This window comes from Pararge aegeria, chromosome 18 (genome assembly GCF_905163445.1).
Source record: "Pararge aegeria chromosome 18, ilParAegt1.1, whole genome shotgun sequence".
Lineage (NCBI taxonomy): Eukaryota > Metazoa > Arthropoda > Insecta > Lepidoptera > Nymphalidae > Pararge > Pararge aegeria.
In genome coordinates, this window is record NC_053197.1 from 10,540,037 (window position 1) to 10,554,868 (window position 14,832).

The 14,832-nt window shown below is 32.7% G+C and overlaps 1 protein-coding gene across 5 annotated transcripts in view; it reads right to left on the reverse strand.

Annotated features, from left to right (window-relative positions):
* The window catches only part of LOC120631423 (apoptosis-stimulating of p53 protein 1), a 395,044-nt gene that overhangs the window by 83,753 nt on the left and 296,459 nt on the right, over positions 1 to 14,832 (reverse strand). Inside the window, exon 1 of one of the 5 annotated variants that reach the window (XM_039900998.1) lies at positions 4,539 to 5,385. The exons of the other annotated variants lie outside the window; for them this stretch is intronic. Coding sequence (XP_039756932.1) covers positions 4,539 to 5,249 — 711 coding nt within the window. The 5' untranslated portion in view covers positions 5,250 to 5,385. Of the gene's footprint in view, positions 1 to 4,538; positions 5,386 to 14,832 lie in introns of those variants that run through there. 5 annotated transcript variants of the gene reach the window in all.

Here is a 14,832-nt window from a genome sequence, read left to right on the forward strand (position 1 = left end):
TTTTACCAGCAGCTTTTCTGGGATAATTATTATCCTATATCCGTATTACGGATGCAAGTCGCATGTGTGCCAATTCCATCAAGATCTGTCAATGGTTAAGGTGAATATAGATAACAAACAAACAAACACATTTTCGCATTTATATTACCTATTAGTATAGATAGCTTTCTTTTTAACAAATTAATAATTAAATAGAAATTTTTGTTCACTAAAACTGAGAGTACAAAGTCATGCTGCAATAGAACAACTAGTTTTCACAAAGTTGATGTAATAAAATATGTAAGATTTCAGTGTTCGTATTTCAACCTCAGAGTAAGGAATAGTGACAGAGGTGGTAAAGGCCACGTGAAGAGTATTTCCAAACAAGCGTAAAACTTCGAAATGAAATAATAGTCAGTCACAAGCCAATGACAGGCAGCGCATACCCATACTGTTGGTTTAAGTTACAAATAAATACAAAAACTAATCTTCATTTATAATTATATTTGAGAAGATACTTTGAATGTTACATGTTAAAAAAGTAATGTACCAGCGCTATCTCATTCATTCTCGTTCATAGTTAAAAACTTTTCATAGCTTTAACATTTATACTATAAGTCATGGGCGTGCTAAAAATGTTTGACTCGACCTGGGAATCGAATCTACCTCATGAACAATGTAGTCAAATATCCTCCATAACCACCGAGACGGTTTGACATATTTACGTCAATAGTTACTATAGTGATTGATACAAAGATTCATGTCTTCTCTTCACCCAACTTGTCTTCGTATCAATGGATACAAACTCTTTCTCCTCCATATAAGATTCCCTATACAAACCATAGTTCGAGGCTCTCTGTATTTTCCTCTCTCTGAGGTTTCAACCTACTTCAATTATGGATATATTCATCGCGACGCAACGTAGATATCTTTTTTTTTAATTTATTCATACTGTTGCAATCGGGAATATATTCAATGTTTTTCAATCAATAAATAACATTGAATGGTAATAGAGCTCTTTCAAAAGGTTAGTTTGCTTTAAAAAAAACACACACTCGTCAAAATATTTTCATGAATATAATTCGGATCCATGAATAAAGTAAGTTAGTTATGGCTGTAGTATTTTTTGTTTGAGATAAAATTGATTTACTAAAATAAATCTGAAAAACATTTTTAACAAATACTTTTACGATGGATGGAGTGCCGATTCTTTATTTGCACACAAAAAATACAGAAAAAGAATAAAAAAAACACAGACTTAGTAGCGATCTCTGCCAGGCAACCTTAAGATAAAGAAAACAAAAGAATAGCAGACTGCAGGATGTGCTTATATAAAAAAAAATGTATACTAATAAGTACATAATAAATATTAAAAACTAATAATAAACGAATATACGTTAACATATCATAACAACATTCATAACAGTAAATACTATTATTACAAGTCGTCCATTAATATAAACTGAAGTGATTTTTGACAGCTTTATTAAATATATCAAGTGAAGCGAAGTGAGTGGTGTTGAGTTGCTCAGTAAGAAGATCGATAAATTTGTGTGTCTTAAAACGACTAAAATAGCGCTACTGGCTTATCAAGGATACGTTTCCTCGATATTACGATATGGCTTGGTTTTGTGGGGAAACACAACAGATGCCAACAAAGCTTTTTTTAAGCAGAAGTACGGCCAATATGCCGAGCTGAAGCTTTAGACAGCAACTCACTATGCCGGGAAAACCATGTATTATCATTGCCAAGTCTTTATATTTATGCAATATATCATACTATTAAATATGATATACGAAAAAAAAAAATTCCAATTTATTCCCCACCGTATGTGAAATGTACCCAAATAGGAAAAAGGAGGAGGCAGGGACTTTTTTCTAAAAAATATTTTTGTATATCTATAACTTTATATAATAACCAGCCAGACTGCCATAAAAATCGCCGCTCACGACTTTTAGGAGAGTTATTTTTAACATACTTAGCGATAAAACTAAACAATTTTTAACTATTATATTATATTTAATTTTTTTTTCCGTTTTAGTTTAAATATTTTTCAGTAGAATCAGAAAAAATTTGCACACTGTCGTTGACAGTAAATTGTGTAGCTGTGTATTTTAATTATTGTAAAACAACTTATACAAATAATTTATTATTATTATTAACTCTTATTATGCTGAGAATTTTTAAGAAAAACCTTTACCTTTTTGGCCCGAACCAGGAAACGAACCCTTAAACAAGCCTACTAAGGACTAGACCAACGATGTAGGTATAACCAACAGGGGCAAACTTGGCATGATGAAATAGAGGAATTAAAGAACTCGTCTTCAAAAAATTGTCCTTATATACAGCAGTTACTCTTCAGAATTATATGCTTTTTATTTGAAAGAGCCATTCTATTGGATAAAGGCTGGTCGATAGTAAACTACCCGTTCTTTTCATGGGGATTTTTAAGAGAGGTGACATTGCACTTCCTTTGAAACACCGCTTACTCATAAGTGGGCCGGGGTCGTATGCCTTAATGTGTACTCCAGTACCTATACGCTTCGGTTTTTCATGTTCAGTATATTTTTTATCTACTAAAAGCTTGCCCTTTCAAACCTTTTATTTTATAGTAAAATATATTTGAATAGATAAATTCTTATGAAGCGGTTTTTATGGATAAAATTGTCTAGTGAGCAGCTTCTATTGAATACTTCGAAATATTTATGTAGACGTTTAATACTTACCCACATGTTAAGATAGTTTAGGTATTTTTTCTATAGTAAGAAAAATCTACTATTCCAGACAGTGGCGTGCACTGCATACATGCAAAAAAGCACTGCCTACCTTAAAATTGGTATATAACTCGTACAGAAGGAGAATTTTTGCCATTTTTACGCAATTGACCTGCTGAATGCATACCCTGGTATGGAACCCGGTGCACGCCACTAATCCCGGAGTAAGACTCATATTGATAAATATAAAATGCATTTATATTAGAAAACGAACAATTTGTAAAAACCAGGCGACAACTGGATAGAAATTGAAGTGTTTTGACACTGCCTACTTGGTTTGACACTAAATGGAAATATGAGCACCCAGTTAAGCTTGTAGGTTTTTTTATTAAGCCTATAAACTATCAAGAGAAGGCTGCAAGAGTATAAACCATTCACTCTCGATTTTGTTCGTTGCCTGCTTTCTTTAACGCCTCGCATCCTTTCAATGTGTTATGTGTTAGCCGGGGAAAGGTAAGAACCCCTTGCGGTTTTAATTTCAAATTTGACTAATAAAACCCACTTTAATGATTCTTCAAAATAATTATTGAGTGTAAGAGGAAACTTTAATTAATTGCGAGACACTGGTTCCGAAGCTACAATAAATTTACAGTCGTCTTATAATTTTGGTGGCAAATTAACAAAGCATTTATATCGCTTTGTCCCCATGAAATGGGCTGTCATTGTCCAGACGAATGTAATAAGAAGAAAATGGAAGACAAAGACGAATACAATTCCAGGATGTTTCGAAGGTTCATTAGCATACAGATTGACCCGCACAGCGGAGGCGACTGAAATATATTACTAACAATGAACTGAATTTTAAGTAAAATTAGACGTTTAATGACTGCTTTATATCGAAATCCAATCGGACCTTCATTTTAATTTACCGATATTTACCTAAGAAAGAAATACTTGTATTGTTATTTTAGCCAGATGACTGGGTATTGGCAAATTAACGTTTTAATTTTCAGTTATTTTTTCTCGTTACGCTTTTAAACTCTTGTTATTTTTGTGTTCATGATTTGTATATAATATACAAACCACTATTACGTTCTACAATGTAGCAGTATCTTTTTCCCACAGCTGGTTTTGTATTTTTTCTAACCTAACACCTAAAGTAATCGTTGCAGATAGGCACCGAGGACAAACCTCTGCGATTTTTCTTTGCTTTTATACTAACCATTAAGATATATATAGTATTTTTTTTGTAGGTATATTTCACATATTATTTATTCAAATAAGGTATAAAAATAATTAAACAATTATGAAATCCAGTAAACCAGTTGTAACTGCCTCGTTGGTCTAGTGTTTACCAAGTTTAACTGCAAATCACGAGGTTTGGGGCTTGATACCCGGGTCAGGTCAATGAATAGTATTGGGTTTTTCTTTTAAGAAATTCTTAGTTCTAGCCTGGAATTTGGAATTTCGCGGTGATTCACACCCGCACCTCGGAGAGCAGAAAATCGGTCAGGGAACCTGTTTTTTTAATTATTATTTTGTATGTAACGTTGATTTTAACTATTTGAATTTATAAAATGGCGGAAAAGTGATAAAAATCTCTCGGGAATAGAACTAATCAACAGAATAAAGCATATTATTATATCATAGCAAACATTATTCGCAATCAATTCAAAGTTTTAGGTAATTAAGCAGTATAATTTTCAGTCCCTAGTTTTTTATTTTATTTATAAAAACTTCGTTAAAATTATTTAAAAAGGTGATAAAAAATTAAGGAATCAAACGTATCGTCTTAGTTTTATGCATCAAGAAATGTAGGTCTGTAATAAAACTATATAACTTACCTCATTAACGATGGCAGCAGTGTCGATCTTCCTGGGAAACTGGCCAGCCTCCAGAGATGCATCCGTCATTGTGCCTTCGTCTATTAAATTGTCTTTACTATTTTTTCTAGAATGTCTAATGAGATCGGGTTTTTCTGCGCTCATTGAATTACTCGCATTTTCATTCTTACAGTTCTCCCAGCCTGAGTTTCTGTCTTCGTTAGTACGTGATTTATCTTCCCAGCTTTTGATTTTAAAACACGATATTGGTTTTTTATCCTGTTTAGCCTCGTCACGGCTAATTGCTCTTTGCTCAGAATTAAGATCACCTTTGTTTTCAGTTTTGACAAACGCTATCTTGAGTCTTTTTTTCTTCCCGTTCCATTTAGTACTAGCTGGCTTTGATGCATTGCTATCATCGCTGACACTGTCCGTACAGACAGGGTTCACAAGAATTTTCGTTGATTTGGCTTTTCGTTCTATCTTCCTTAAATTTAAGAAATTTCCTGATGAATCCACATAAATAGGCAGAGGGGTTATTGATGGTGAGTTGTCTTTTATTTCTTCATTTATTTTTTTGTGCTCAGAATTAGGAAATAGACTCATTGTGTTTATAACATCATTTGCGTTTTGACGCATTTTACCGCTAGACCCGAGTGGCCCCATAGTAACCGGTGGTCCTCCTTTAAACAATAACGCTGTCTCCGTTGGTTGACACACACAAGCTAGCATTTTTAATCAATCATAGATTCCTTATTACTACTATCACACACATGTTTTGGTGTTGTTACATAAAAAACTTCACGAATCACTGTTAGGTTTTAATATGTCTGGAAACCTTCAAAAATAAAGCGTTTTTTAATCTCTCTAGCTTTGTTTTGTACATCCTTTTGCAGGTTTAAGTAATAGAATAAGTATAAAGTAGGTATGTTATATGATGCTTTAACATTGCTTCTCGTCGTTCTAACAAAGATATTAAAGTTCCCTTCTGTTACGAGGACTTACGGCGCATTGTTTCTAGTTCAACGGATGCAAGCTTCTCCTTAATATCTTTAATACCCTGGTTTATTTATCGTTGTGGCGTTGTTTTAGCTGGTAAAATTACGTCTAAGTAACAAGTTAAAACTTTAAACAATGCTAAAGTTAAACACTTTAGGCTGTTGCAAAATGGTTGTTGTAAATAAATTTGTATTTTAATTAATTACTTATTTTATTAGACTATAAAACTGACTGCGTTTCTATGAAAGGAACCAGATATAAGCTCGAAAAATAAAACATATACTTAGTTTATTTATTTTCATTAAACTGCCAGTAAAACAAGGGTAGTAAAAGTAAAGTCCAACTACTAAAAGCATTAAAAGCATTGTTCCAATTGCAAACCGCAAGTTAGATTGCTGGATTTTTCCTGAGACTCCACTTTATGGACAGAGAAGAAAAATTAAAACAGTACTATTGGTTTTGAAAATAAATCGATACCTGCTGAATATAAAATAATAAGTCAAAGATTGTTTAATCTGATATACGAAAACCAATACTAAGTAGGTACCACTGGTTTTCGTATTTCCGATGAAATAAATGCAGAAATCTATGAATACCTTATTCCAAAAGTTCTCACTTTAATAAAATTTATCGTATTAAAAACTGAAAATTTAACTGAAATTTTAGAAGAAGAAGAAGAAGAACTGAAAATTTTTTTGCTAGGTATTACACACATTTAATTAATACCATTATTTACATGATCAAAAAATGAATTCCTAAATGTATTTTATTAATGTATTTCAATAAAATTTAAAATTTCATTACATCCAGTTAACTCCGCAAGACAATTCTAGTGAGGAACAAGTCGTGAATTATTCAACTAAAGAACAATTTTTATTTCATCGAGTTTGCTTAATTGCGCAATAAACTTTGGCACAGCTAATAGTGACTGAACAAAATGCAGTAGAGCTCAAGAGTATAATGACTTTCAGTGCAATTCTATACTAATATTATAAAGAGGAAAGAAGATTTTTTATATGTACCCAATAGGCTCCGAAAGCACTGGATTACCGATTCATCTCTAAAAAAAAGATAAACTATCACGAAGTAACATATATTTTCAAGAAAAATTCATATCTTAAGTATAACCCAAAGTAGCAAAATTTTGTGCGGAAAAACTATTGATTACACTTAAATCTGTGATACCGTGGTTTCAAGATGAAATTTAGAAACTACTAAAAGTTGTTTTTACGTACTCCCCCATAACGTTCGAGAGCACTATTCTTAAAACCTAAACTATAAAACGGCTTAATTAGTACAATAATGTACCTTCACTCTAGTAAAGTCGGAAATTTTAAATTTATCAAACAAACGAAAAAAGACCTCACTTTGTACACTCAATACTCATAGTAACTTATGTCTCATGTTACGTATCTTTAAGCTTATTCACGCATAATAAAGGCTTCATTGCGAACAGGTGGAATAGAATCTCAAATTTCACCACAACAAAGGAAAATATGAGTGAAATTTTGCATTTCTGCAAATCAGGATTACCAGCGAGATAGCAGCGTTCGCTGCCAACCGCAAAGAAAAGCCCCCCTTTACTTTATAACTCTTTCGTGATTCCGAATGAATAACGTCTGAATGAACGAAGTAGGTAAAGTCGCAGAGGATAGTATCAATACTTTTAAGAACAGACAATTTAAAGTTGATCCAAGTCGAAATGTGCGATTACATTGAAGATTCGAATTCGGTCTATGCTCTGCTACCCCGAAGTGTAGCCCACGTAACGTAACGTAAAACGAAAAAAGAAAAAGAATAACTTTCTTATTCATAAAAGCATAGTAATTAGATATAAATAACAATGTAAATTTCAATTCAAATCAAATCAAATCGTAGATTCTCTTAAAACATTAATTAAAATAGATATATATAGGTATGAGTAGGTTTAAATATTACACTAGCTGACCCGTGCAACGTCGTTTCCACCAAATCGGTTTTTACCGGAAAACAAAAATAAAATAACATTTTCTAAAAATGAATCCTAGCTAGATCTATTTATAGCCCCCGAAACCCCCTGTATACTAAATTTCATGAAAATCTACAAGATATACAAGATTTGCTCGTTTAAATATATAAGATATTTAATTACATAATAAGAAAAAAAAATCAAGTCATCAAATGTCGAATGAATATCAATCAAAATGTCATTAAATTGACTATATGAAATAATAGTTATTATTATATAGAAAGTCGAAAATAACGCATATATTATACTCCTAAAAGCAATATAATAGATGCACACCATTTTCCTATTTATCTGCCGATAAAACCCCAAAAAGAGCAACAAAGGGCGCGCTTAAGGAGCTCACGTAGTAAAATAATAATCTCGTGCGGGATTTCATTGTTATGGCCATACATTCGTATCCTTCATAAAATGCGAGAAAGAAGGCTTTAGATGCTACAATCTCTCTCCAATCCAAATAAATAAAATCGAAATGTTTATCTGTGATTTAAAAACCGCAGATAGTCATTAAGTTTATTTAAACGAAGCATTACCTAAACACACCACTTATAATTTTTGCCGTTCTATTAACTTTAATTGCTATTTGGGCTTTTTATTAAACTTTCATAATACTACATGTAGGTAAAATTTACTGCAGGGCGTATCATAGACAAGGTACATTTAATTACAGAAATCCAACCCTTGAACGGGGAATTGGGGGTTGGTAGATCGAAGTGCAATGTTTTTTGTAGTTAAAGGTAAATATAAAATCGGCAATTAGGGACATAGTTTAAGAAGAGCTGGTACCTCAAATTTTCAAGTTTTAAAAACCTAACTGTCCTCAAACCTCTGATAGCATGCCGAGAAATTCTTCTAGAAGGTGCTGGAAGTTATCTTAACCACCCTAATTAAACTAGTCATGACGTGATATAATTATGTCGTTTGGAGGCAATGTATTCAATTATAATTTTCACGGAAGGCCATTCAACCGAGTATTCTCTAGCGGAAAATATAGATGAATTTTGCAAGCAATCTGAGCTGAAGATTAATTAAACTGCATGCCCTTTTTTATGTAAGTAAGCATTATTATCTAGATTTATCTCGATCAAATTTATGAGTTTAATTAACCACGTACAATGCAAATATTGTGAAAATAGTTGGAAAATCCAAAAGTGCACGCCTCATAATCTCATTCATTACAATAAAATTGAGATTATTTGTAAATAATAATTACACTACATCTAATTATACCGTGAAAAGTGATAGGCTTATATTCCCCAAAATACTAAAGCCTATAAAAAAAACAACTCGATAAGTGAAGTATTTCGCTCGTTATCGTGACATATTTGTTGGAATCCGCACATACAGACACACGGATGTCTAAGACAGAGCTTTTATAAACAATTTTTTAATTAGTTAAAATAATAAAAGAGATTTAAAAATATCATGATTGTTAAAAATAGTGTTTTTCTCTACATTTGTCTATTTATATTCACTTATAAAGCAACAAAGAATAAAAAAGTGTCATTTTAAGTTGGAGACTCACTCGGTGTGCGTAAACTAGCATGCCGAGTACAGTAACACCCACCTCAACGCTTCGCTTATGAGGCGTGCAATAAGATTTGCTTTTTTGAAGCCAGACAGTATATTGATAAAAACTATTTTTTTTTATAAGAACTAAAGATATTATTAGTTCTAATAGTTTTTCCAGTGGAACATTTACGTGATAGGTTAAACATCTACGACTACTACCAAAATATACGTAACATCATCAAAGAAAGCCTAAAATACAAGAAAGCGAGCAAATAAAAAGAATTTCATTTTTTAGCCGAACAGAACCACTGCGCATAACGCATTTCATAATGGAGGCAGACGTGAGCTGCCATCGAAACGACACAGAATTTAATCTCAGGTATTTATCTATCCTGCCGGTATATTTTATGAATGGATATTTCGGTCTGTTTACGTAAGCTGTTTGATATTAACAGAGGAGTGAGTAAAAGTATGTACGCCTTTATAACAAAGTCATAACATACAATATGAGGTAAACCACTTATTTAAACAACGATTGCGAACATCGCTGGCTTTTAATACAGAAATAAAGATCACTGGAAAAATGTGTCTACTCAGAATCAAAATTTTCTCCCTTTTTTTCTTGTCGTCCCGCACTATCTGAGAAGCACAACTCGTCATCTTCAACCTTGAATTCAGACTTGTTTGGTATTTCTTGTATTTTATGCATACAAATGAAAACCAAAAAAAAACAACGATGAAGAACACAATATAAAACACAACATCAATAACACCTTTTTTTATCACACATTAATTACCTATTCATTAGCTTTTTGAAATCAAAGCGATCAATATTTGCTAATTGCCGTCAACATTTTCCAATAGCAGTTATCGATGAAAATAGTGATAATATCTGGCTGAAGACTAATTGATATGTGATGTTGAAAATAGTTACACATTTAATAAAAGAACCGTGTTCGCAACCAAATGTTACATCTATTATAAACAACGTGGAAATGAAAACCAAAATAATACTTCACAGGCTTTAGAGGTACATTATTTACTGTCGCTAATAGTTTATGAGTAAACCGTAGTTTTCACTGGAAGAAATCAGATACATCCCTAACATAATATCAAAATTATAATCAAGTAACTCCTGTCACTTTATTAGATACGTGTGGCGTAGGTACTGCGCGCGTGTCGCGTCTTTTATCTTCAATAAAGTAGCTATAAGTAAACATTTGAAATGTTTAGAATTGATTTGTAAAGAAAAATAATATGCTTCTTTTGATTTAATATTTGTGTATTTTGCTCCCACTTAAGAGATAGGATAGTTTATATATTAATTTACAATCGCATTATTATTTGTTTAATACCTAGCAAAACCACAGCAACGCGTGGCCGGGGTCTGCTAGTAGAAATATAAATTAATATTAGATTTATGCAATACAGCTTAATGTTCAATTTCAGTTTTTAGTCAAAGCTACAATTACTAAGCTAAGTTGCTTTTTTTCGACGTTGTTTCGAGTATGTGCTTCATTCAGATTGGCTGAAATAATATCGCACCTATCATTACTAATGAAATTTGCTCAGATAAATTATTGTTTATTTGTAACTTCAAAACTAAACCAAAGTTTTAGCTCTATATCTATAGAGCAGCTCTATAACATAGAAAAAGCTCTTAATCATAGTAGCAAAAGAAATATATTCCGTTAGTTACTTAGACCAACCACGTAATATGAGGCTGGTCACTATGAATAACAATGCCAATATAAATGATGTAACTTCATCGGCATGGCTGTTTAAATGGTTGAAGAAAGTTAGGTGAATTATATATCAGCTTGTAAAGGAAGTAAGTAGTAAACCTGATCCCTGATTTCGTAGAAGGACGTCCTTGAAGTAATATTTCTGGGTCACTCTTTAAATTTAGTACTTGGGTTCACCAGTAAATATGTTTAGTTACACAGAGTTGAAGTCCACTGTTAAATATGTCAGTCAGTGTGTAAAAATAAACAACATGACGGTAAAATAGAAGGCAACATCTGAGTCTGTCTGCAACGAATATAGGTCAATGAATTCTGACAACGTGCTCTTCTGTTATTATTAATGTCTATGACATCTGAAACTACAACATCTCATCCACTTTTAGAAAGGTGGGGAAAAAACTCTTACTAACAATACCGGTGCAAGTAATTTTTGCCATTTCTTACGCGTTATTTACTTTTGTGGTTGTTTATCAAGATGTAGTTAAACCAAGGAACATTAATTTTAGCACATAATGCTTGTATTAGTAAGCCAGGGTAACCTAGAAAAAGTTCGGCAGCTGGTTTTTAAACATGGAATCTTCGACTGTCACGTTTTAATAAAGTAAAATAAACTACAACATATAAACTAAATAAACTGTTGACATTTCGAACGAGCATTTAAGCCTAAAGTGTAATCTGTAATAATGTCCAAAGATTATACTACTAGCTGAAATGCTCCTTACATATCTCTATGCTTATATTTTCAAGATTAGAGCAGCACGCTACGATATAGTAATTAACCTAGAAGGAACCAATAGATAAAACTATTTTTTATGTATGTAGCGTTATAGTATGTAGTTTATTATAATTATATGTATGAACAATATATATTATATATAATAATTATATGTTTGCAATATTTTTATGTAGGTAGAAATTTTTATTGCCGCACCAACCCGTTCCTTACAAAAACTACTATCGCTAAAGGTTGTCTGGGAGAGATCGCTTTAGCGATAAGCCGATAAGCGATTAGCCTTTGCACACCTAAACTAGTTTTTTTTTTATTATTATTTTTGTAAATGTGTTTTTTTGTATTTTGTTTTTGTGTGTGCAATCAAGAATTTGTTATTATTATTATTATTATAAAAGCTTAACTTCATTTCGGACACCATAACGTGGCGTTACTTTAGTTGCGATATTGTTGCTATAATATCAACATACTACATCATTATTAACACATTGCCGACCCACTTAAAGGCACGGGTCTTCTCAGAATAAGAATTATAGTTCGTAGTCCAACACGCTGACCAAGTGCGGATATGTAGACTTTGAAAACCTTTTTTTTTTTTTTACATTACACACACCGCCACCTAGTCCCAAAGTAAGCGTAGCTTGTGTTATGGGTACTAAGATAACTGATGAATATTTTTATGAATAATATACATAAATATTTATAATATACATATATACACCCAGACACTGTTCTGACAACATTCATGTTCTTCACACAAACATTTTCCAGTTGTGGGAATCGAACCCACGGCCTTGGACTCAGAAAGCAGGGTCGCTGGCCACTGCTCCAATCGGCCGTCATTATGCTTTGCGAACATTATGGAGAACTCTTAGGTATGCGGGTCTTGTCACGATGTTTTCGTTAACCGTTAAAGTAAGTTATTATATGATCAAAATGTACCTACATAACTTTAAAAAGTGCTCGCCGAATATTGTATTTTGTATCAATGCTTAATACTTATTATTTTATTACCGAATTCTTAATTAGTATTAAGAATTTATCTATTTAACTTTCAGATGATTCAATCGCTATAAATCATAAAACCTTTTAAAAATTAAATTAAAACGCACCAGTCAAAATATGATCTAAGCCCAATTAGAACGGAATTTCATTTTCAAAGCCTTAAATTTATCGCCTAAATCGGATCGCAGTACTTGTCATGGAATCGGATTAGGTAGGTTCGGTTAAAGGCTCTAATTGCCTGTAAGTGACGGCGAGAGCGTTTTGTGTTTCGCCGCTGAATTCGAAAATCATACCCACATGAGAAATGATCTTAAGTTTCGGAGGAGAAAAAAATAAAGCTATTTCGCAATATTCTTACATAAGACAGATCGAAAATAATCGAAGTCCCTCAAAGCATCATAGTCGAGGGACAAACTTATATCTCCAATTATATCCACTGGCATCACCTGTCATAAACAACCTGTCATATACAACCATAACCCGGAAAACATCAAGAATCTATAGTAATGTGAATAAATGACATTTTTGCGGATAGCTTCTGTAACTGTTCTTATATAATTCGTCAAGTATAACTTGTGATAACTCCATTCTCCATATTTTAATTATTTTCACTCATTAAAGTAAACACAGCGTATTAATTTCGCTGGGTAGACGCCAGAAAACTCTAAAGTACACATAGGTATAAAACGAGTTCATTCTAACGAACTAAATATAATTTATTTTATTCGTAGGTGAAGGTAATCTTTATAACAATGAACGTTTTAAAATTACAGTTCTCGTGTAAACGAAATAATAATATCAAATATTTCACTAGTATTTTTTTTCTGTCTTGTCATGTCTCACTAATGGGCACATAATGATTTAGAGCTGATATATTATGAAAATTAAGCTTAACTTGCTATACTCCGCGAACAGCAGGAGAATCTGTATGGTGTAATTTATAATTACTTCAATCCGTATACTCCACACCAAACAGATCCTCGGCAATGTATCCTTTACGCACGTTTCTTTCCGAAACCGGAGCATCCTCAACAATGAATAATTGTTAAACGTCAACATCTCCTGAGGATGCTCCGGTTTCATGTGCAGAGGGTACATTGTATAGCAAGTTAAGCTTAATTTTCATAATATATTATGGATTTCCGCAAAGTAACGCCTGCTTCTATCCAATATTTAGAGCTGGTATCATAGACTTTAGGCATTGGAGAGTTTAAATATGACACATGTTCGTGATAATATCGTTAAAGCCAGCAAACCCACGTTCGAGTGACTTAATGGGTCCTGTTGCCAGCACGCCTAGCATAGGCAGGAGAGAATTATCTCCCCGGGAAATGAAAAAAGTGTGCTGTGCTAACCCTGCTGCAGTGAGTAGGACATGATGTAAAACAGTATTCCCCACCATAGAAAATCACCAACCATCGAAGAATCTGTAAAAAAATCAGTGTGCGAAATGAGAACGTCCTTTTTTTTTGGATGTTAGTTACAAAAGTATTTACATTATTAAATCTAACTAAAACTTGTTCCGTTTTGGGGCACACGTTCCTAAATTTGCTTAATATTCCAGTTACCTTTTCATAACCGCTGCTAAAGGTTTCAATTAAGGCCTTCGCATACTTAAGTGGTAGTTTTATGAATAGACTTGTACTTAAGTTTGTAAAGGTAGTATTCCGAGAGCGGAACTCAGGTATTATTAGGTGTGCATTATAAATTAACATAAAAGGCTTCCAGTTTTCAAAGTTACTCGTGTGGGTATAATTTATTGATATAAAAAGGGCTTCATATAGGTTTATATTCCGTGTTACAATTTGAATATTATTATGATTGAATATTACTATGTAGCCGTAGAGATATTGCTTAAGTAGGAACCTATGTATACAAATGTGTCAATATTTCCATATCGAAGATGCAGACAGTTATTTCAAAGAAGCATACTAGCCACTAGGATATCACCGCGAACAGCAATGTGGATGAACACTCATAGCGTGCATGCTGTACAGCGAAGTATAAGTAGCAAACATATGAACAAAATATGTTGAGAAGCAAAGAGAAGAAAGAAAGGAGGGCAAAAATAGAGCATACTTAAGAGTGCGTCACTGAAATCTTCATACTTACAAATACTAACTACGTAATGCTACTGCTTTAAGATGATTACGGTTTTTATGTTTGAATTTTTTGAGATATGACAATTTCAAAGAATGTCACTGGGCTCGCCAAAACCAAAAAAAAATATACACCGGTTTGTTTGAGTATTGTAGTACACGGTCCAACATGCAAACGGATTCTATCAATTATTTATTAGTATCGAACAAGTAAAGTAAA